The 24,923-nt window shown below is 38.5% G+C and overlaps 1 protein-coding gene across 6 annotated transcripts in view; it reads left to right on the top strand.

Moving 5' to 3' along the window:
• The window catches only part of LOC106091098 (protein cappuccino), a 321,527-nt gene extending 300,715 nt beyond the window's left edge, over window positions 1-20,812 (top strand). For 5 of the 6 annotated variants that reach the window (XM_059366107.1, XM_059366104.1, XM_013257526.2 and 2 more), the window contains 4 exons: window positions 11,408-12,299; window positions 12,344-13,363; window positions 13,439-13,736; window positions 20,168-20,812. In XM_059366107.1, coding sequence (XP_059222090.1) covers window positions 11,408-12,299; window positions 12,344-13,363; window positions 13,439-13,736; window positions 20,168-20,276 — 2,319 coding nt within the window. In that variant the 3' untranslated portion in view covers window positions 20,277-20,812. The remainder of the gene's footprint in view (window positions 1-11,407; window positions 12,300-12,343; window positions 13,364-13,438; window positions 13,737-20,167) is intronic. The other variant, XM_059366105.1, reaches the window with a different exon arrangement.
• The last annotated feature ends 4,111 nt before the right edge of the window (window positions 20,813-24,923 follow it).

The raw sequence follows: 24,923 nt of genomic DNA, 5'->3' as shown, positions 1-24,923 counted from the left end.
TTATTTAGCAATAGAATGAGTCTCGACAAATTCACTCATTCGAGCAAACTGTGGTAAAACTTTAAGTTATGTTTATTTTCTACCATAAAAATAAAGCACAATCCTGAACACACCACCAACACATTTACCCAAATATTTGCACAGCGTTACCACATTTTTGCCACATTTGGTAAAAAGGGAAAATAGTATTCCAACTTCGTACTCGTATTTGGGTATATACATATTACATAAGTGTCATAGGTAAATATACATACATTCTTAAAAGAACCACAAGTTTGTTTGTGTGTTTTTCGCATGTTCCCATATGCAAATACTGGTAATTTTAAATTGACCAAACCGAGGGTTTTTGCAGTTACCGGGCATATGAGAATGAAAAATCTCAGAAGTGTCAATTTTACTATGTATTAGTTCAAAAATTTTAGTTGGTATACGTGGGTGCAATATCAGGATGTAGTTTGATACGGCCAACCTCAAGTATGGTCTGCCAAGTTTTTTTTTTAAACAGACTTGAACTTTACTTTTACATTCGTGATTAATTCACGATTAATTGCAAGAAAAATTCAAAAAAAAAAAATAATACAAATTGCATTTGGCATTAATACATATTTATATACAAATTATCAAGAACTTCATGCCACATATTTAAACTCAAAAGTATTGCGGTCACCAAAATTGTTTATCACCAATATTTTAAGTGAGTGTTCGTAATTTTGGCGTGTATGTTTACAACGCTTCAATTTAGTCCATTTAAATTACTATTGTATCGATAGTTCGCCGAGCTCTGACTACTATCAGGGTGGCGGATAGCTGAACGAACTCAAGGTGATCTGTGAAAAATAAGCTACCCTCGACAACGAATGGCTGAGATCGAAGACATGCTTTAAAAAGCCATTTATTTATTCCCGACGACGTCTTTGCGACATGACCAACGGATGCCGCCAGTTGCCTAAGTATGCATCCACAGGGGTACTCTACAGATAGATACGTCCGTCCTAAATCTTGGCAAGTCTTGGAGAACGCTCTGTGCCACACAACCATTAAGTCGGTAATGTAGGTTTTGTTGATATGATATCCAGATTAATGACCGACCTGGCTCTGAACGCAAATACTCATAAGGCACATAGAAGATATTACCGTCCCCACAAAGACGTCGGTGAAGTTCCTTGGGATGAGACTGGAATCTGAGTTAAGATACACGAAAAAAAAATCCAGTACTCAACGGCGAAAGCAGCAGAAATAAACTCGCGGCTAAGCAGGCCAATGGTCAATATATGTGGATCTCTTCCAAGCAAGAGAAAGATTCTAATGGAGACCACAAACAGTATTTTATTTTATGGCTCCGAAATGTGGGCGCCGACCCTAAAAACGCTACGAGAACAAAGCGAATAGTATCGGAGCATAGAACAGCAGTGCTACAAGTCACATCAGTTTATCGCGTAGTATCAGGAGAAGCCGTGCTTATAAACGCTGGCATGGTCCCCATTGATTTCCTCGCAATGGAGCGACACAAGATCTTTAGAGTCAAACATGAGGCCGTGGATCAAACTGAACACACACGACGTGTAGAAGAAGAGACCATCCAAGTATGGCAACAGAGATGGTTAAACGAAGCTCGGGGCAGGTGGAGACACCGACTTATCCCTGATATACACAGGTTCACGTCTTCGTGCATACTGTATCTATGCACGCAGATGTGAACTTCTACCTAAGCCAGATGTTATCCTGCCATGGGTATTTCAAGAATGGGAAAGTTTTACCGCTGGGTAAATGCCCTTCTTACAACTGTTTGTACGAGGCGGAAGAAGTAGAAGACGACGAACATACATTCTTCGACTGCAGTCTATGGGCTGAGTCTTAATCACAGGGTGTTACAGGATGGGGTTTAAGTCTATACCGCCGACTTGACGGATACGGCGCATTTTCCGATCCTAACCCGCAAAAAAATAGTTCGATTTGAACTTTCCAACCCCGTTATCCCTCCACTTACTCTAGAGTAAGTTGTAAAATTAAATGTAGAAGAACAAAGAAAGGCAAACGTCGGGCTGAGCCGACTATATAATACCCTACACCACCGAGCATACGTAATACTTTTAATAGATAGCAAATATCGAATAGAACCTTATACGAATTTCTTACGATGGTACGAAAATTGTGGCTTCTACAGCCTTAAAAGTCGAAACGCATAAAAGATTTTGATGAAATTTTGTACACGTATTGGGATGTCAATTAAATCATCTCATAAAAAATTTTGTAGAGATCGGACCAAAATTGTGGCTTCAACAGCCTTAAAAGGTCATATCGGATGAAAAATATTGGGTTGCCAAAAAAGTAATTGCGGATTTTTCATATAGTCGGCGTTGACAAATTTTTTCACAGCTTGTGACTCTGTAATTGCATTCTATCTTCTGTCAGTTATAAGCTGTTACTTTTAGCTTGCTTTAGAAAAAAAGTGTAAAAAAAGTATATTTGATTAAAGTTCATTCTAAGTTTTATTAAAAATGCATTTACTTTCTTTTAAAAAATCCGCAATTACTTTTTGGGCAACCCAATATATAAGGAAGCTATACCTAAATCTGGACCTTTTTTTTTGAAACTTTGCACACACGCCATAAAAAGCACTTCGTACCAAAATTGTGCGTTTTACAGCCTTAATAGGTCAAATCTTTAGCACACATATTGGGACGTCAAAAAAACCACTTCGTGCCAAATTTGGTAGAGATCGCACCAAAATTGTGGCTCCTACACCTTTAAGAGGGTATATCGGATGAAAGATATATATGGGAGCTATATCTAAATCTGGACCGATTTCAATAAAATTTTGCAAGCAATTTGGGTCGTTGAAAAAAACCCTTCTTGCCAAATTTTGTAAGGTGGGACCAAAATTGTGGCTTCTACAGCTTTAAAAGAGCAAATCGGATGAAAGACATATATGAATGCCATATATAAATTTGGACCGATTTTTTTCAAATTCAATAGCATTCGTCCAAAAAAGACACTTATGCTAAATTTTGTGAAAATCGGACAACAACCAGTCACAACCAGTACCTTGATTACAAGAATATGTACAGCGGTCAAAAAAAGTATTCATCATTCAATGTTTTTTTTTTTAATAAGTCTACAAAAGACAATTGGAATAAAAACATATTAAACTAATGATGCAGTAGTGCTTGTGTGATATATATGTACACAATTTCATTGTTTTTAAAGAAAAAAATAGTATTTATTGGAACAAAAAGGGCCATTTTACAGCTGAACACAAAAAATTAAACAAAAAAAGTATTCATCATTGCAAAAAAACAAAAAAATAAATAACATAATTTAAAAAAATTAATACTTTGTTTTTCGACCACCGCGTCTTATAACTTCTTTTAAACGGTTTGACATCGATTGGACTAATTTAGCGGTTATATTTTGGTCTATATTAGTCCATTCCTCCATTATCACCTGTTGCATTTGACTCTTGCTCGAAAAATTGCGCGTTCTCAATTTGCGTTCGAGATGTTCCCAAAGATGTTCAATTGGGTTCAAGTCGGGACTTTGAGGAGGAGTTTTAATGACTTTGGGGCAGTTATACAGCATCCACATCTTGGTATTTAAAGCAGAATGTTTGGGATCATTATCTTGATAATATTGAAAGTTATTACCAAGCCCAAGTTTTACAGCACTATCTTTTAAATTCCTCTTTAAAATGTCAATGTAATACTTATGATCCATTACTCCATTAATAATTTCAAGATTTCCCGCTCCTGAAGCCGCCATACACCCCCAAACCATTAAACCACCTCCACCATGTTTTACAGTAGCAACTGTGTTTCGTTCTTCAAGCTCTGTATTTGGTTTTCTGTAAACTATGACCTTTCCATCGCACCCAAAAAGATTAAACTTGCTCTCGTCTGCAAAAATTACTGTTTTCCAAAATGATTCGGGCTGTTTTACATACATTTTTGCGAAGTTTAGCCTTTTCACTCGGTTTATTTTATTTATAAAGGGCTTCTTACGTGCAGTTCTTCCTCTGTAACTATGCCTTTTGAGTGTATTTCGAATTGTTTGTGTAGTAACTTCCTTCCCTAAATATTCCATAGTGTTTTTACGAAGAATGGTCGCATTTGTCTTCGGAGTTTTCTGAACTTGCCGCACTAGCCAACGCACATCTCCAACTGAAAGTGCTTTTGGTCGACCAGATCTTGGTTTATTGTCAACAGTTTTCGTTTCTGTCCACTTTCTGATGATGGATTGTATAGTAGATCGTGGTCTATTTAATATTTCACTGATAGTTTTTTGAGTTAAACCATTCCTGTGGTGTTTTATTATCAAAACTTTTACCTCATCAGAAACCTCGTTTTGCTTACGACCCATTTTGACAAAAACTATATTTTCAATGAAATTAAATATTTGCTTTCAAGGGCAAAGCCTCCTTTACTAAATAAAACAGAAAAGGGGGATTCCCAAATAATATTTGAATTTGACTTTGATGATAGCACATCAATGATGAATACTTTTTTTGTTCTGTTTTTGGTGTTATTATATAAAATTGCATTTTTTGCGCTAATTAAATTTATTTTTTGAATTTATTTTAAAACATATTACGAAAAATAAACTATTGCATAAAACTGCATTATTTGTTTACTTTAAATTTTCTTCAATTACCCAAAATAAGTGAATTTATTATCAATTTTGCTAATGATGAATACTTTTTTTGACCGCTGTATATTTATCGATGGGTCTAGGCTCTTCTCCTTCTTAGCGTGCAAACAAATGCACAAATCTATAATACCCTGTACCACAGTAGTGGTGTAGGGTATAAAAATGAAAAAAGGCCACTGTTTGACTTCGTTATTGGATTAAAGTGGCAACACTGCAGCGAACATTGGTTTGGTCGTGTTTTGTGCCTTGTGATAATGTTTCGTTAAAGAATTTGTAAAATCATCATAATCGCTAATTCAAGTATCATTCAGCCGAAGAATACGGCCAGACAGGGCACAACTATTGAGACACCCACATAAAAAATCTTCACTTTCCCATGGGGACCAACTTTGGGTGTCAAAACAAGAATTACTGTCATCTGCAAGTGTCTTCTCCTACATCGTAGTCCCCTTCGACCCCCTAGCCGGCTAAGTATGCTCACACTCGAATGACTTATTGAAACATGTGTTTGGCAGGCAAAAGATAGCATCACTCCCCTTCTCATCCTCATCCTCATCATCACCACAACTCAGACAACATCATAGGATTTGTAGAGGATAAAAAATCAAAGAGTCATAAACAAAACTTTTTTCATTTATACTTAAATGTAATCTCTTATACATTCCTCTCACTAGTTCTCTGTTTGCCACTTTCGCTCACTTCCCACAGAAGCTTAGACAAGCATAAGAAAACAAATATGGGGCAATGATATCACTTGCCAAGGATAAGCATTGGGTTGTGTGTGAGTGTGGGCTTGTGTTTGTGGGAGTGTTTGATGGTTGGTGTCATGAATTTTACCACAGCCAATAAAGCTTAATGCTAATTTCTTGTGAAACATTCATAATTGTTATTATTATTGGCCCCTATTGGTTGATATTAGAGAGACATAACATTGGCAACAGGAAGCATTAACACTAACAATAATAATAGCAGATATCTTCTGGTAATACCACCCTCACCGCCACCGCCTCTCGCCAACCAAGCAAGGCAAGCCGTTTGAATCAAAACGAGGAGGACGATAATGTCACTCGCTCTACGATATGGACAATGTTCTGCGGCTATGTAGTTAAAATAAGCACTCTTTTGTGGTCAGTTCATTATATTTTCATTTGTATCAACACTTTCATGCCTTGTAATCTTTGCTTTGTTAGGGGAATTTGAGCGTTTTAATAAATAAGTATTGGTTTGATGCTAAACATCTGCGATTTGGAATTTGGAGTAGTAAAGGCGGTGGGCAAACACACACACTACACATTATTGCAAATATTCACAAGAAGATGAGCCCGCGGGCATGGATATATTGTAGTATCCAATGATGTCCAATGGTATATTAGCTAAACACTGCCACTCACTTGAATAGAACACATACTCAATTAATACAACAATCTTAATTTTTTTTCTCAAAATTGTAGCAGAAAGTGGTAGTAAATCTTTTAAAACTTGTCTTTAATATAACTAAAGGTAGGCCACCTAGCGCAGAGGTTAGAATGTCCGCCTATGACGCTGAACGCCTGGGTTCAGATCTTGGCGAAAACATCAGAAAAAATTCTCAGCGGTGGTTATCCCCTCCTAATACTGGCGACATTAGTGAGGTTCTGTACAAATGCCGCCATGTAAAAATTTCTCCACAAAGAGGTGCCGCACTGCGACACGCCGTTCGGACTCGGCTTTAAAATGGAGGCCCTTTATCACAGGATGAACATGAATCGCACATTCCTCATTGATAGGCGAGAAGTTTGCTCCTTTTCCTTAATGGAGTATTCATAGGCAAATTTGCATTTGCAATATAACTAAAGATAATACAACAAAATCATTAAATCAATGGGACATCCCAATTGAAATTAGTAAAGTCATGAAAATTAAAGTCTAATATTATTATTATTATATTCTAAATTGAGTACGAAGTTTTTCCAACATATTCCACAAGTTTGTGGCATTATCCTGTTGAAGGATCCATTGCTTTATACTTTTTGATGTAAAATTTTGTAGGTTAGGTTAGGTTGAAAAGAATGTGCGGATCAGAGAACTGCATAAGACCCAATATTTGGCACTCAATAGACACTTATGAAAAACTCTCAATAGACACTTATGTTTGTTTCGCATGTCACCACAAAAATAAGTTACATATACCTTAAAAATTAAGTTACAATTTAATTTTTAGCTGGCACACTATTTTAAGTTAAAACTTAAATTTTAATTGGCATGCGAAACAAAACATAGGTGTCTATTAAGTGTTTTTCATAAGTGTCTATTGAGTGCCAATCATTGGACATATTTACCCCCTAAATCGGACATATTTACCGACCATAGCAATATGGTACTCCAATAAAAGGTATTTGCGGGTAAAATACGAATCTGATATCTAAATGTGGGACCAAGTTTCTGGGGGTCCACCTCTTCCCCAAAACACCCCCATCTGACCATCGCAATATGGGCCTTAAATAAAAGGTATTTGAGTGTAGAATACGAATCTGATATACAGATGTGGGGCCAAGTGTTTGGGTGGCCGCCCATTCCCGAGAACATCCCCCAAAGAGGAAAAATTTACGACCATAGCAATATGGGACTCAAATGAAAGGTCTTTGGAAGTAAAGCAAGAATATGATATCAATATTCGGGAAAAGTGTCTATAGGGCCACCCCACCCCCATAACACCACCCAAAAAGAAAGTATTTGCCGACCATTGCAATTTGAGGCTCAAGTGAGAGGTTTTTTAGAGTATAACACGAATCTGATATATATTTTCAAAGCCAAGTCACTGAGTGGCCGCCCCATCGCCCAAAACACCCCCCAAACCGAGCATGTATGCCGACTATGGGAAAATGGGGCTCAAATGGAAGGTATTTGGGAGTAGACCATGAATCTGATATCAACATTCGGGACCAACCAACAACAATGAGGGGTTCAAATAAATGATATTTGAGAGTATTTCACGATGCTAATAAATGTTCCCCTTTCCTTTCCCATATGGGCTCAAATAAAGATATTTGGGAGTAGAATACGAATCTGATAACCAAATGTGTGACCATGTATTTGGGGTACCGCCCTTCCACAAAGAGAATTTACTGATTATTGTAAATGTGGCTTAAGTGAAAGGTATTTGAGATTAGAAAACTAATTTCATAACCAATTGTTAGAGCCAAGTGTTTGGGGACGTTTCATCCCATAAACTCCCTTTAACCCAATGGCAATATGAGGTTTAAATAAATGTTATTTGAGAGTAGAGCCCGATGCTGATATATATTTCAGAGTTAAGTATCTGGGGAACCACACCATCCCCCAAAACACCCCTAAATCTGACATATATATATATATACCGACCATTGCAATATAGGGCTCAGATGAATGGTATTTGGGAGTAGAGCACGAAATTGTTACCACGTTTTTGGGTTTCATACTACACCCTTAACCCACCAACCACCACCCTGGGTGCCTTCCCACTCCCAAAATCCCCATGAGAATATCGGTCTCAAATAAAGCCTTTTTAGAATGGCCCTAAACCCTCCGAGCGAATTCATAGACCAATTAAGATCATATGGATTCAGATAAAGGCAGTTATATTGTTATACTGTTAGTCAAGCGATATTCTATTTTCGTAGCATGGCAATTCACTAAATTTTGTTCCATATAAAGTAAAAGAAGGCGCAGCGGAGCGGGCCGGGTTCAGCTAGTCTTGGAAATAATAATGGAACTTTTGAACGGATAGAGATATGTCCACGAAACTATACATAGTTGAAGTATATATACAATGTTGAGGTATTTTCCAATAAGTATGCAAAATTTGGGTTTTCATGATACAGCAATATTATTGTCAATTTTGTAAGCAAAAAAATTGGATGATAAATGTCCATCGCAAATCAAAAAACACGAAGTCACCCTGCAAGATTTTTTGACTCTCCGGATGAATTTTTCACCTGAGGTTAGCAATTTGAAAATAAAATTAGGGGAGAACCTTCCACCTTTTATGCATGTGTTATACATTTTTGAAAATATATTTCAGGGGACTATTGTATTAAAAAGTTGTGCGGAAAAATTCCGAAAATGGGGTAAAATGGAAAAAAATTAAAATTAATTTTTTTTTTTAACAATGACGTGTAACTTTGATTAGCTTTAAAATCGGAATGCATAGAAATATTATCATGATTTTTTCACAGTTTATAGATAAAATGCTGCTTTAAAGAAAAAAATAATAAATGTACCAATATATTACAAAAGGCGTTCCAACTGGCCAAAATAAGGTATAAACATCGCTAAAAATAACCTTTTTAGTAAATTAATGTAGAAACCTTCTGCAATTTGTTATTAGACTTCTGGGGCTACTTGAAAGTGCTAAAAACTTTTGGAAGCGGTGCTGTGAGATTTGAAAAATTTTAGGAAAAAAAATTTTGTTTAAAAGTTTTTAATTTGGGGCTGCTTTAACAGATATATTAGTTGGTCAAATCGGGACTTCCGCAGCATTAATCGCATCTACATTTACATATAAAAGAATATAACACCTACTTAAAGAAAAACAAGTTAAAAAGCGTTAAGTTCGACCGGGCCAAACTTTGGATACCCACCACCTCGGGTATATATGTAAACCACCTTTTGTCATTATCCGGTAAAAAATTCATAATTTATGCCCCCATAGCAGGTTTATCGAAATATGGCCCGATTTGGACCAAATTCGACACGGATATAGAGGGGTCTAATAAGTACAAGTCATTGTTAAATTTTGTACAACAAAATATTGGTTTTAGTGATAGCCAAATCCAAATATATACCGATATGAACCATAAATGGCACGGATGTCGAAAAGTCTTACATAAGTCACTGTGTCAAATTGCAGCGAAATCAGATTATAAATGTGCCTTTTATGGGGCCAAGACTTTAAATTGAGAGATCCTTCTATATGGCAGCTATATCCGAATCTGAACTGATCTGAGCCAAATTGAAGAGGGATGACGAAGGGCCTACCACAACTCACTATCCCCGATTTCGGCAAAATCGAACAATAAATGCGCCTTTTATGGACCAAGACTTTAAATTGATAGATCGGTCTATATGACAGCTATATCCAAATTTAAACAGATCTAGGCCAAATTCAAAAGGGATGTCGAAGGGCCTAACGCAACTCACTGTCCCAACTTTCGGCAAAAGCGGACAATATATGTGCCTTTTATGGGTCAAAAACCTTATATCGAGAGATCGTTTTATATGGCAGATATATCCAACCCTGGACCGATCTGTGCCATATTCCAGAAAGATGTCGAGGGGTCTTACCTAACTCACTGTCCTAAATTTCGGCGACATCGGATAATAAATGCGCCTTTATGGGCCAAAACCTTAAATCAAGATATCGGTCTATATGGCAGCTATACCCAAATTTGGCTCGATCTGGGCCAAATTGCAGAAGGATGCCGAAGAACCAAACACAACCCACTGTCCGCAATTTCGGCGACATCGTACAATAAATGCGACTTTTATGGGTCCAAGACCTTAAATCGAGAGATCGGTCTATATGGCAGCTATATCTAAATCTGGACCGATCTTGGCCAAATTGAAGAAGGATGTCGGAGAACCTAACATAACTCAAAGTCTCAAATTTCGGCGAGATCGGATAATAAATGCGCCTTTTATGGGCTCAAAACCTTAAATCGAGAGATCGGTCTATATGGCAGCGATATCCAAATATGTCCCACTGTCCCAAATTTCAGCTAAATCGAATAATAAATGTGGCTTTTATGGACCTAAGACCTAAATCGGCGGATTGGTCTATATGGCAGCTATATCGAAATCTGGACCGATCTGGGCCAAATTGAAGAAGGATATCGAAGGGCCTAAAACAACCACTGTCCCAAATTTCAGCAAAATCAGATGATAAATGTGGCTTTTATGGGCCTAAGACCCTAAATCGGCGGATCGGTCTATATGGGGGTTATATTAAAATATAGTCCGATATAGCCAATCTTCGAACTTCGAACCTGCTTAAGGACAAAAAAAAAAACCTGTGCAAAGTTTCAGCTTTTTTAAAGACTGTAGCTTGATTTCAACAGACAGACGTACGAACATGGCTAGATCGTCTTAGATTTTTACGCTGATCAAAAATATATATACTTTATGGGGTCGGAAATGGATATTTCGATGTGTTGCAAACGGAATGACAAAATGAATATACCCCCATCCTTCGGTGGTGGGTATAACAAACGGAAAGACAAAATGAATATGCCCCCATCCTTCGGTTGTGGGTATAAAAAGTTATGATGGAAAAATGGTAGCACCATGATTTTTTGCAAAAAAAATGCAATCCTCTATTTTTTCTGGAAGTTTTAGATTTTGAAGCGAATAACTTTTAATAAGAAGGGACAGTTTGCACAATTTTTTTACTCGTAGAATTTTGAAGCCTTTCTGGCGATATCAAAAAATTTTCAATCGTGTCTGGGTCGCCCACACAAACTGGGAGTTAAACACGAATCTTATATTGAAATCTGGGGCAAGTATCTAGAGTCCGTTTCAGCTCAAAAAAACGCTCCCAAATGGTCACATAGGTTGATCGAAAAATAAGGTTTTATTATAAGTCCTTATGATGTGGTTGTGCTAAAAATACGACCTTAAGAAGTTTATTCGAAGATCGATCATTTGTCAGCTATTACCTCAGTCATTGAAATGATTAAGATCTCAGCTCATGGTTGCCCTACCATTTTTTCTACCCCTAACTAAACTGCTAAATTTTTTTTTATTTCAGCCCTTCCATATGTACCAATGGACACATACCGAAGCTCCCACAACATCTCAACCCCACACCCCTGGAAAACTGGATAAAGTGAACGTTTGGCCATACTGTTCTACCCCAGCCGTTGTAACACGAATGCCCAAAAGCATTCAAGTGGACACACCACAATTAGACAGGGAAAATGGTTTTCAATACCTCTTGAGAAAAAGACTCCTCAGTTGCTCAACTATAGCGGAAGTCCATGCCGTAGTCAATGATCTCATGTCAGCGGGTGAACCGTTGAGAAAACCCTCGAAACGTTGCATACCTTTGATGGATCTTCTTAATGCTAGTGAGACGACCGTATATCAGTATGACAAGAACGTAAGTGATGATGGAAGTTCAGGCATTGAAGTTGGCGGTCTGCAAGAGGCTGGAGTGCAAGCAGTTGAGGAATCGCAGGCGAACCACGAGTTTGTTTGCACAAAATGTGGCGGTACGGATAACGCTCGACGGGAAACCGAAACGAGCGATAAAGCTGTGCAAGCATCACTTCTTGAGGAGATATCTGCAGAAGCAAATGATAAGCCAACAACAAGCACGGGCGCACCACCTCCTCCTCCGCCACCTCCACTGCCAGATATGATACCGTCGGGTGCATTACCTCCACCACCGCCCCCGCCACCACCACCTTCTCTAGGGTTACCACCACCTCCGCCACCACCACCTTTAGGTTCAGGACCTCCGCCACCACCACCACCGGCTCCACCTTGTGCTAGCACCCCAATACCTTCCCTAAATAATCTTAATGCATCTACTAGCGGCACTACGCCACCTCCACCTCCTCCTGGTACTCCTAAAACCCCCTCCACACCTGCTCCTTTGCCAAATCCAACCGAGGGGGGCTGGTTCAATCAATCAAACAGTAAGTATATCTCCCCTAAGATCCCAATCTAAACTAACTATCAGTAATTCCGCCAAATGCCCACCATATAGCGCTACGAAAGACTGCCGTTAATCCACCAAAACCAATGAAACCCCTCTACTGGACCCGCATTGTGACACAACCTCCACCGCCTAAGCCACCACCAACATTATCGGCCACGCCCTCGGATGAAACTGACTCCAGTCCAACAAGTTCCCCTGACGATGCACCTGCGTTCAAGCCTCATGTGGCTAAAGAAATCTGGCAGGAAATCGATGAGACATCATTGGACAATATTGATGAGTTCACAGAGCTTTTCTCTCGCGAAGCTGTTGTGCCCGTCACCAAGCCCAAAGTAAAGCCAGAGGTGCGGGTACGTCACACAAAAGTGCTGGACAGCAAAAGATCTCAAAATGTCGGCATCATTTCGCGCAGTTCACATGTGGATTTTTGTGAAATAGAACATGCTATCTATCATGTCGACACATCGGTTGTCAGTCTGGAAACCCTGCAGCAAATCATCAATATTAAGGCCACCAATGAAGAGCTGGAACTAATCAAAGAAGCTGCCCAGAGCGATATTCCCCTAGACTATCCCGAACAATTTCTACTGAAAATCTCACAAATATCCATGTCTACCGAACGAATATCCTGCATCGTATTTATGGCTGAATTCGAAGAATCGGCAACACTCATTGAACGCAAGCTTGAGGTTGTTATGCACTTATCGCAATTCCTTATAGAAAGTGAAGAGTTAAAGCTGATTTTCGCGATTATTCTAACTTTGGGCAATTACATGAACGGTGGCAATCGCCAACGGGGTCAGGCAGATGGTTTCACTTTGGAAATTCTAAGCAAACTCAAGGATGTTAAATCGAAGGAGTCTCAAACCACACTATTGCATTTTATTGTGCGCACCTACATTGGACGAAAACGCAAAGAAGGCGTACAACTGCTGGAGATTCCCTTGCCCATACCCGAACCATCTGATGTTGAGAGAGCCAGCCAAGTGGACTTCGACGAGGTCAGGCGGCAAATAACCGAATTAAATCGTCAACTTAAATGTGAGTTATGACTTTTTGTTAGGCAAATTTAACTCTTTCATTATTGTCTCTCGTTCCTCTTCGTTTTTTTCTTAGCAAGTAAAGCCATTACCGAAAAGGTAATTTCAAACTCAACACCCCAAAATATGGAACCATTCAAATCAAAAATGGAAGAATTCATAGAGCATGCGACAAAAGTTGTTGACAAACTCTACAAAGAACTTGACGATTGTCGGGATATGTTTGTAGAGACAATGAGATTCTACCACTACTCACCGAAGACTGGCACTCTAGAATCTTGTACTCCGAAGACTTTCTTCGAACATTGGACCAATTTTACAAATGATTTTAAGGATATTATGAAAAAGGAAATTGCTGTGCTGTGGAATGATCTGTAAGTAACTCCTCAGTGTCGATTTTATCTGTCTCATATGGCCCTCTGGTAAAATAGTAAACTTTAACTATGAGTGTCAGTGTAAAATTCCTACACTCAACGAAGTTTGTTATTCAAAACAGCAAAATTGTTTGCTAAAACAACAGTTTTTGTTTGCTGAAAAAGGGAAAGCAGACATGGCTGCTGTTTCAGCAAACAAAGTGCTTCTGTTTTTGCAATCATTTCGTACTGCTATTTCATCTAACAAAATCTGCTGTTTTAATACAAAAATCTGCTAAAAAAATATTCGAAAAAAAATCTGCTGAAAAGAAAAAATGTTTTAATTTTTATTTTATGCTATTATTTATTTTTACATTTTATGGCCGGTCATGTGTTTTGATTACTTTGAGCATTTTTTACAAAAGTAGTCAAGCTTATGACCATCGCAAATTATCTTGGTAGAGAAGATTTTAATTTGAGGGATATTACTGAAAGGAAATTACCTGATCACAAGATCTTACATACATATACATTGCGGTCGTTGGTATTCATCTGGACCAATCTGGGCTAAAACCAAGAGGGATTTCGAAGGCCCTAATACAACTCACTGTCACAAATTTCGGAAAAATCTAACAATAAATGAGCCTTTTATGTACCCAAAAATCAAGCTATATCCAAATCTGGATGGATCTTGGCCGAATTGCAGAAATATATCGAGGGACCTAACACAACTCACTGTCCCAAATTTCACCGAAATCGGACATTAAATGCGCCTTTTATGAGCTTAAGACCTTAAATCGAGAGATCGGTCTATATGGCAGCTATATCCAAATCTGTACCGATCTGAGCCAAATTGAAGAAGAATGTTGAAGGCCTTAACACAACTCTCTGTCCCAAATTTCCGATATAACCCATCTTCGAACTTAACCTGCTTATGGACAAAAAAAGAATCTGTGCAAAGTTTCAGCTCAATATCTCTATTTTTAAAGACTGTAGCGTGATTTCAACAGACAAACGAAAGGACATGGCTAGATCGTCTTAAATTCTTACGCTAATCAAGAATATATATACATTATAGGGTCGGAAATGGATTTTTGTATGTGTTGCAAACGGAATGGCAAAATGAATATATACCCATCCTTCGGTGGTTGGATTAAAAACCATATGAAATGTTAACAGTTACTGAGACACACCTCTCCATTTGCCTACTGGTCAATATCTCATCCAAGAACTTGCTTAAATCTGGCTGTGCCAACGTTTTTTTAGCCTACCTATGAAGGACACAAATCTAAATTAGCCTACTGGCCAACATCTTATTCTGCAAACCCATTTATTTGGGTTTTCTGATATTTTGCATTTTACCACAATAACAAATAGAATAGAATAACAACAGAGCAAAGGTATTTAAACAGGGAAATGCCGCAGAAGTTCTTCATACCTACTTGATGCCTATTATGCCATAAAACGCAGCGCACATGCGCCTGTGCTCAAAAGTCTTTTACAAACAAAATGTGCAATAAACAACAACAATGAAAGGATAACTTCAGCGTGAGAAGTTTGGGTGAGTGGCCGGAATCTTTTTTTCTCATTTTCTTTCCAAAAATCTTCTTCTAACAAACCCAACATAAATGCGGCAGTAATTTTCAGCAGTAAGTCTGCTGTACTGAAATTGCAGAACTACTGCTATAGTAGCAGCAAAATTAACTACTAACAATCAACAGACAGCGTTTGTTATTTTTAGCGGATTTTTTTATGGATGTAGTTCCATCGAACTAGAGGAATTGACAAATTTTCAATTTCTTTCTTCATTCTCAAACATGCAAATGCAAATTTGCCCATGAACATTCCATTAAGGAACACGTCCAAACTTCTCACACATCATTGAGTGCTGTCATAAGCGGACATGCTATTCTCTACGCTACGGTGGCCTCCTAAAACATATCGGCACTGAAAAGCACTAAAAAGTTTAGGCCGAAGCCTATATATTGGGTTGCCCAAAAACTAATTGCGGATTTTTAAAATTAAAACTTAGAATGAACTTTAATCAAATATACTTTTTTACACTTTTTTTCTAAAGCAAGCTAAAAGTAACAGCTGATAACTGACAGAAGAAAGAATGCAATCACAGAGTCACAAGCTGTGAAAAAATTTGTCAACGCCGACTATATGAAAAATCCGCAATTACTTTTTGGGCAACCCAATATTATTTACAAAACTAATGCAAAAAAGATCGGTTTATAAAGAAGCTATACTGGGTTATTTGTCGATTTTATCGAAGCCTAGTATAGGCTGTCTATCTCGACAGCAGCACTGGTATAGCAACACCCAGAGAAATAAGTTTGAAATTTTGCACAAAAACTTCTTATTAGTGTAGGTTGGCTGGGATTATAAATGGGCTATATCGGTCCATGTTTTGATATAGCTGCCATATAAACCGATCTGGGATCTTGACTTCTTGAGCCGCTAGAGGGCTTAATTCTTATCCGATTTAGCTGAAATTTTGCATGAGGTGTTTTATTATGACTTCCAACAACTGTGCTAAGTACGGTTGAAATCAGTTCATTACCTGATATAGCTGTCATATAAACCTATCTGGGGTCTTGACTTCTTGAGCCACTAGAGGGCGCAATTTTTATCCGATTTAGCTGAAATTTTGAATGAGGTTGTTATAACTTTCAATAACTGTGCTAAGAATAGTTCAAATCGGTCCATAACCTGATATAGCTGCAATATAAACCAATATGGGATCTTGACTTCTTGAGCCTCTAAAGGGCGCAAGTATTACCCGATTTGGCTAAAATTTTGTACAACGACTTCTCTCATGACCTTTATCATACGTGTCGAATATGGCATGAATCGGTTTATAGCCTAATGCAGCTCACCTGTAAAGCGATCTCCCTATTTTATTTCTTCAGCTTCTTAAGTGCGCAATTCTTACTAGATTTGGCTGAAATTTTACACAATGACTTCTACTATGGTCTCCAATATTCAGTTCAATTATGGTCCGAAATGAACCATTACTTGACATTGCTCCAATAACAGCAATTATTTTCTTTTATCCTTTGTTTGCCTAAAAAGAGATACCGTGGCAAGAACTTGAAAAATGCGATCCATGGTGGAGGGTATATACAATAAGATTCGGCCCGGCCGAACTTAGCACGCTTTTACTTGTTTTAGAAATTTTGTTGGAAGAGATGATTTTAATTTGTGGAATATTACTGTAAAGAAGAAACCTAATCTATCCAGTGGTATAAATTTCGAAATGTGGCTGAGATTGCTCGCATTTTGGTTATTGCTCTACTAATGTGTACATGACTGGCATGGCCTTTTGTATCTAAATTTAAAGGAAAAAAGATTATGGAAAGTTGATTATAAACATCCACTGAGACACACATTTACATAAGTATTTTATTCTTTCTTCTAACATCCCCTTCAGAATTAAACAGTAGTCATTTTCAGCAAACACAGACTTTTCACCAGTAAGCCTGCTCCTCTTAAATTACAGAGGTCGGAATAACGGGTCGAACGGTACTTTTTAATATTCATGCGAAAGCGGTCCAATTCAGTCCATGTGCGGATATACACTTAACCAAATTTTTTAATTTGACACATTAGCCAATCACGGATATATGGGACTCGGGTTGTTTGTTCCGTATAGACTAAAAAACGGCAGAACCGATTTTCTCGAAATTTTCGCTTATTGTGTAGGTTGGTCTGGAGGGAAACATAGGCTATATAATTTTTCGGTATCGGAAGGGGGACGGGCCCTCCCCCTTATGCCAAAAACACAACCCAAAATCAAAAGTGGACCGATCGCGACAATATAGGTATCAAATGAAAGGTATTGGAGAGTAGAATACGAATATGGAATTAAAATTTGAGTCTAAGTACCTATCGGACCGCCCCGAAAGGTATTCGAGACCAGAAAACGAACATGATATTAAAATTTGGGTCCAAGTTTCCTCCTAATGATACGTCAAATGGGTTATTTTACCCATTACGACAATATGGGACTCAAATGAAAGTTATTTGAGATTAGAAAACGAATTTGATATCCAATTTGGACCCAAGTGTTTTGGGGTACGCCCTAAAGCACCCCCTAAACTGAACTTCATTTCTGTTGGGAATAAAGAACCAATTTAATATCCATATTTGAGTCGAAATGTCTGAGTTGCCATCCCTCCCCTAATGACAATATTACCCTAAGGAGAAACATTTCCACCAGGAACCGAGTAAGCCTGCTCCTCTTAAATTGCAGAGGTCGGAATAACGGGTCGTACGGTACTTCTTAATATTCATACGAAAGCGGTCCAATTCAGTCCATGTGCGGATATACACTTAACCAAATTTGTTATTCAAAACAGCAAAAATATTTGCTACAGAGCAGTTTTTGTCTGCTGAAAATGGGAAAACAGACATTATTGCTGTTTCTGCAAACATAGGGCTGCAGCATTAGCAAAGATTTTTTATTGCCTTTAAAACTAACAAAATCTTTTTTTTGAGTACACAAGTCTGCTGAAAAAAATGTGTATGGTTCTTTTTATGTTTGGATGTTACTTGTTTTGATTACTTTTAGCATTTTTGTGAAATTTTTTTAGAAATGTAGTTGAAAGATGTGATTTTAGGCCTGCTATTCTGAAAATGCAGTACTACTGCTGGGTTAGCGGAATTACTGCTACAATAGCAACAAAATTAACAATTTATATTCAGCAAACCGTGTTTGCTATATTCAGCAAAAAATTTTCTATAAGTGTAGTAAATAGTACAGTAGACAAAAATGCAATACAGTACGGTGGACAAAAATGCAAAATCGAAAATGAAAAATGTTATGAAATGTTTGGCTAATCTTCTAAAAAACCCTTCAAGTAAGAAGATTTTAATCGACGTTTTCGTAAGATTTTTTAACAAATGAATGCTACATATTTTTTCTCATAAATTAAAAGTTTTGTTTATGTAAGCAAAATTGATTTTTTTAAATTCGGTTACCAAAATAGAAAAATATCTTAAAGAGGACATACCTGAAAGCTCATTTGTCAACGACAGGTGTCACAGATATAAACATATGGTTAGTACCGTTATTTTTATATAAGAGCCAAAAATAAAGCAATAAGTGTCAAAATTGAAATTTTCAGCAGAGTGGATCTAAAAAGGGCCGACCTGGGCCGGAAATCAGTAAAACGGAAAACACAATTCAGGGACCAAGCCGTAAGTTAAAGTAAACGCCTTCTATAGCCTTAAGAACTCAAATAAAGAGATTGGTTTATAAGAAAGCTATATCAGGTTATGCGTATACCGATTTGGACCATACTTGGCGGAGTTTTGAGAGTCATAGCAGAAGGCATTGTGCAAAATTTTAACCAAATCGGTTGCTAGTTGAACCTTTTGGAGGCTCAAGATGTTAAATCGGGAGCTCAGTTATGGGAGCTTTATCAGGCTACAGAGCGATTTGGTCAATACTTGTGCTAGGCGTTGAGGCTCGTAACAGAGGTCATCATGCTAAATTTCAGATAATAATTGCGACCTCCAGGGGCTCATGAAGTTAAATGGGAGATCAGTTTATATGGGAGCTATATCAGGATATAGACCAATAAGGCCCACACTACACTTTTTTCTATATAACTCTAAAATATACATCTGTGCACGTTATCACAGTACATAAACTACACTCAACCAAATTTGTTGTTCAAAACAGCAGAAGTTTTTGTCTGCTGCAGTTTTTGTCTGCTGAAATGGGAAAGCGGACATTACTGCTGTTTCAGCAAACATAGGGCCGATGTATTAATAAACATATCGGTCAGCTAAATCAGCAAACATCATCTGCCGTTTTAAGTACAAAAATCTGCTGAAAAAATTTTCATGCTATTTGTTATGGTTTGCCAGTTACTTGTTTTGATTACTTTAGGAATTTTTTTTTAGAAATTTTGTTGGAAGAAATGATTTTAATTTGTGGAATATTACTGTAAAGAAGCTACCTGATCCATCCATTGGTATACATTTCGAAATGTGCTCAGGCACATTTCGAAATGCATAGCTCGCATTTTTTGTTATTGCTCTACTAATGTGAACATGACTGGCATGGGGTCTTGTTTCCAAATTCAAAGACAAAATATTATGGAGAGTAAACTTTCAGTGCTGATTATAAGCATCCACTGAGACACACATTTACATTTGTATCTCATTTTTTCTTCTAACATCCGCTTCATAATTAAGCAGCAGTCATTTTCAGCAAACAACGGACTTTTCAGCAGTAGGCCTGCTGCTCGGAAATTACAGAACTACTGCTGAAATGGCAGAACTACTGCTATAATAGCACCAAAATTAACTGCAAATATTCAGCAGACAGTGTTTGCCATTTTTAGCAAACTTTTTGCTATGAGTGCAATTAGATGAAATTTGGCCCGACAAACAATCATATTAAATTTAGTATGTACTTCTTCTTCTTGTAATTTCAGTTTGAAGAAATCCAAGGCCGTACAATCGCGCAAAGCTGTCAAAACTACAAAAGTAAAACCCGGAGGACTCAAGGAACGTATTTTGCGTCTCAACAAGAAACCAACCTAGATATGTCCACTCAACACACTTAGCTAGTATATAGTTAAAAATCTTATGTTAAAAAAGAAAATTGCCTTACAGTCAAAAACGAAATGACCGAGAAATGCACACATTTAGTACCGAGTACTGATTACTGAACTGCGTTATTATTGATTAAGTTTACATATTATTATTTCTTTTTTGATATTATGAATCAATCTAAGAATCTATGTATTATTAGAAGTTTATCTAGATATTAACAAGTACGCAAACGAACAGTGATTATGAAAATCACTGCACATTCTGTACCCCTCCTCTGATTGTTGAACCTATCTTCACTTATTACTATTTTGGAAGACCAATTATCTTTTGTACACAGAAATACAATACATTTATATAGATGACACCTTTTGTTTACCATACTCCTTATTCAATTTAATGAGAAACCAGGATCCCGAAATGATGAGATCAATATCCTTCTAGGAATAAGTTTTTTTTTCCGGGCACTTTATGATGGTTGTCAATTTCACAATAATTATAATAAAAACTATAACTCACTTTTTGTATTCCTATGTGCTTTCAATCTATAAAATAAAATTTTTAGCTTTAAAAGTGTACGCATAAGCGCAAAGTAATTCTTTTTTATATATAAAATTCAATGGGATTCAAATGAAAGCTATTCAAGAGTAAAGTACGAATTTCATAATGAAAATTGGGTCCTGGAGGACCGCCCAGCCCCAAAACCCCTTAAAATAGGTTTGACCCTTAAATTTATTTGACGATCATGACAATATGGGACTCAAATGATAGGTATTCGGGAGTAGATTACGAATATGGTCAGAAATAAGGTATAACCTTTATGATTTATTGATAACGTTATTGATCCACCGTTACCCCAAAAACACAACCCAAAATCTAAAGTGGGCCGAAAAACAAAAAATGGGTATCAAATTAAAAGTATGCGGGAGTAAATAACGAATCTGGCATACACATTCATGTCGAAGTACAGGGGGTCACCCCACATCCACGAAAACGAACAAAATTGACACATTAGCCAATCACGGATATGTGGGACTCGGGTTGTTTGTTCCGTATAGACTGAAAAACGGCAGAACCGATTTTCTCGAAATTTTCGCTTATTGTGTAGGTTGGTCTGGAGGGAAACATAGGCTATATAATTTTTCGGTAACGGAAGGGGGACGGGCCCTCCCCCTTATGCCAAAAACACAACCTAAAATCAAAAGTGGACCGATCGCGACAATAAAGGTATCAAATGAATGGTATTGGAGAGTAGAATACGAATATGGAATTAAAATTTGAGTCAAGTACCTATCGGACCGTCCCGAAAGGTATTCGATGCCACCAGAAAACGAACATGATATTAAAATTTGGGTCCAAGTTTCCTCCTAATGATACGTCAAATGGGTTATTTTACCCATTACGACAATATGGGACTCAAATGAAAGTTATTTGAGATTAGAAAACGAATTTGATATCCAATTTTGGACCCAAGTGTTTTGGGGTACGCCCTAAAGCACCCCCTAAACTGAACTTCATTTCTGTTGGGAATAAAGAACCAATTTGATATCCATATTTGAGTCGAAATGTCTGAGTTGCCATCCCTCCCCTAATGACAATATTACCCTAAGGAGAAACATTTCCACCAGGAACCGAGAAGGAGCACATTCCCACACATCAATGAGTGCTTTCCGATTCAAGTTTAAACTCAATGATAAGGGACCTTTTTTATAGCCGAGTCCGAACGGCGTCCCGCAGTGCTACATCTCTTTGGGGAAATTTTTTTAAATGACCATGCATGACATTGTACCTCGCAAATGTCGCCAACATTAAGAGCGGATAAACACCGCCTTGACCGATGTTCTCGCCAGGATTGGAACGCGTTCAGCGTCATGAAGTACAATGGCACGAATTAGATATCCGCATTCAGGACAATGTGTCTCCACCCTAAAAAGATATTAGAGAGTTAAAGAAGACGCAGCGGAGCGGGCCCCGGTTAGATTCTCAATAAGTTCCTTATTTCATCACCTTTCTACCCTATAAAGGAAATTTTGAGAAAGCCATATTTGTATGAGAAACAAATTAATTAGCTCAGCCCAACTTTCTCAATGTTCGTCCGATCGTCATTCGTTTACCGATTCGCGCGAAATTTTGCACGAAGGATACCCGATTCTTGTCTGAACCGTTGAGTGGAGCGGACGTTTTGTTATTTCACTCCGTGAAACATACTCAGGCCGTAGCATGTTGTCTGCTACTGAAACCTCGACTGGTGGAGCGGCTGCTCCAGGCTCCAATTGAGTGACGAGCCTTAAGGACAAGGCCGAACCTATTCTTCCCTCGCATGCCTATAATTTGCCTAGGCCATTGGCATTCCCCGCCAAACCAACACGCTCTTTAAGAGGTTGGAATAATAGAAGAGGCATCGCTCTCAGGTTTATTGAGAGGCTTGATGCGAATGATGCTAATATTCTCACTCCGGCTGTCTCGCAGACCTCAACAAGTCTGAAGGGGTTGTATCCTACGGATTCAACAAGTTGAAACTGAAGATCTATAGAAGCGGTGGGGTTGGGTTATCGGGAGACGACTCAGCAGTCGTCGAGTGGGGATGGCACACAATCGAGACAGGAGGGGATGGCATCGAAACGGAACCCGCCAAGCCCTGTGTGGGTGGATCACAAAGTTGGACTGTACGCCAGCAGGGAACCACGGAACTCAAAAATTACTTCGACAGTACCAGTTAGTGAAGCATCTAAGGAGAAATCGTCCACACCGCAAGTGTCGAGTGTCCTGAGGAAGATTGTTTTCTCACCTGCCACTGGATGCGTACGGAAGCTCATCATGATAAGTTCTAACGAATCTTGTGAGGATGAACTCCTGGTGGAATCAGAAGACGAGGCCAACACAACTGTGGTGGAAGTTCTGAATCCTGACTATGGTCCGGTTTCTACAGATAAATCTCCACCATTGTAAGGCCGCTTCTGCGGCACTAAAGGTCCTCCTAGTGGCAGGGGGATTTGAAGTGGTTCTTACCCAGGAACCATGGGTGTGTGGAGGAATGGTTCGTAGACTAAAAATTCCGGGGTTTAAACTTCTCAAGGGTACGGGAAATGGGAGACACAGAGCCTGTATTCTTGCAAGGAGTAGTCTAAATGTTTTTCTTCTTTCGTCACTAAGCACTGAAGATTTAGTAGTAGCCAGCCTTGAAATAAACAAGTCTCATTACCGGCAGGCTTCCCTATATATGGCACACGATTCAGAGATGCCGCCTTCAAACTTTAAATCGCTGGTTGAAGCCGCTTCTGTAGGGAAGAAGAACCTCATTGTAGGAAGTGATGCTAATGCATATCACCACATATAGGGAAATTCGGATGTCAACGAAAGGGGTGAGCTGCTTATTGAATATATTATAAGCTGCAATCTGGCGATTTGTAATAAAGGAGATAAATCGACCTTTATTACCAGAAACAGGCAGGAGGTACTAGATATAACCTTTGTATCGGAAAATATAAATGGAAGTATATGCGACTGGAAAGTGTTGGATGACCACAGCTTCTCTAATCATCGTTATATTAGTTTCAGCTTTGGAGAAAATACTGAAGTAGTGGCCCCTCGGCTAAACAGAAGAAAGGCGGATTGGGATAAATTTCGGCACTAGAAAAGGAAGTAGAAACTATGGAGGATATAGACATAGTGGTCAAGCGGATCACGAAGGCCCTGAATGTGTCAGTATGCCCTAATAGCCAAGCCAAGGGGCAAACAGCGACCGCCATGATAGACCCCAGAGCTGGTTGGTCTAAGGAAGGACTGCAGAAACTCTTCAACAGAGCACAAGTCAAACGAGCACCACACGATTGGGACATCTATAAGGCTGGGCTAAGGATACAAAAGGGCGAGCTTAGAAACGGTACGGTAGACTTGGGATCTGTGGATCTAAAAAGATGGGTCAGCAGAGGAACACCTCAAGGAGATGTACGTTCTCCCCTACTTTGGAATATAGCCATTAACAATATATTATTGTCTCTGGAAGAAAATGTGTAAAAATGGTCGCGAATGCTGATGGCGTGGCAATTGCGGTTAGGGGAAAGTTTCCCAGAACTCTAAGAGATATATTTCAGGAAGCTCTATGTGCAACAGCAAAGTGGGCTACCGAAAGTGGCCTAGGTATAAATTCGTGCCAGACAGAAGTGTTTCTTTTCAGCAGGAGATACAAATTGCCTACTGTGGCACCTGTTTCGTTGGGTAGAGAGAATGTTCCGTTCACAGAGAGCGTAAAATACCTGGGTGTTTTGCTGGACAGGAAATTTAACTTCAAATCCAACATTTTAGAAAGGGCAATAAAGGCAACTCTTGCCCTATACACCTGCAAGAGAGCCACCTCGCAACGAAATGGCTAATCAGTTAAAAATTCACCTGTTCTGGGTGCCGGGCAGCAGAGATATCCCAGGGAATCGTAAAGCGGACGAGCTTGCGAGACTAGGAACTACCCTACACATTCCAGGGATACTGGAATCTGTGGGTATGCCTCCAGCAACATGTAAGTTAAGTTTTCAGGACCAGATCAGAAAGACAACGAATGATAGATGGTCACAAAGAGGGGGCTGTGAGCATTCCAAAACTATGTGGCCTAATCTAGACTTGAAGAGGTCTATTGCTTTGCTG

Source organism: Stomoxys calcitrans, chromosome 3 (genome assembly GCF_963082655.1).
Source record: "Stomoxys calcitrans chromosome 3, idStoCalc2.1, whole genome shotgun sequence".
NCBI lineage: Eukaryota > Metazoa > Arthropoda > Insecta > Diptera > Muscidae > Stomoxys > Stomoxys calcitrans.
This window is presented reverse-complemented; position numbering and strand designations above follow the sequence as displayed.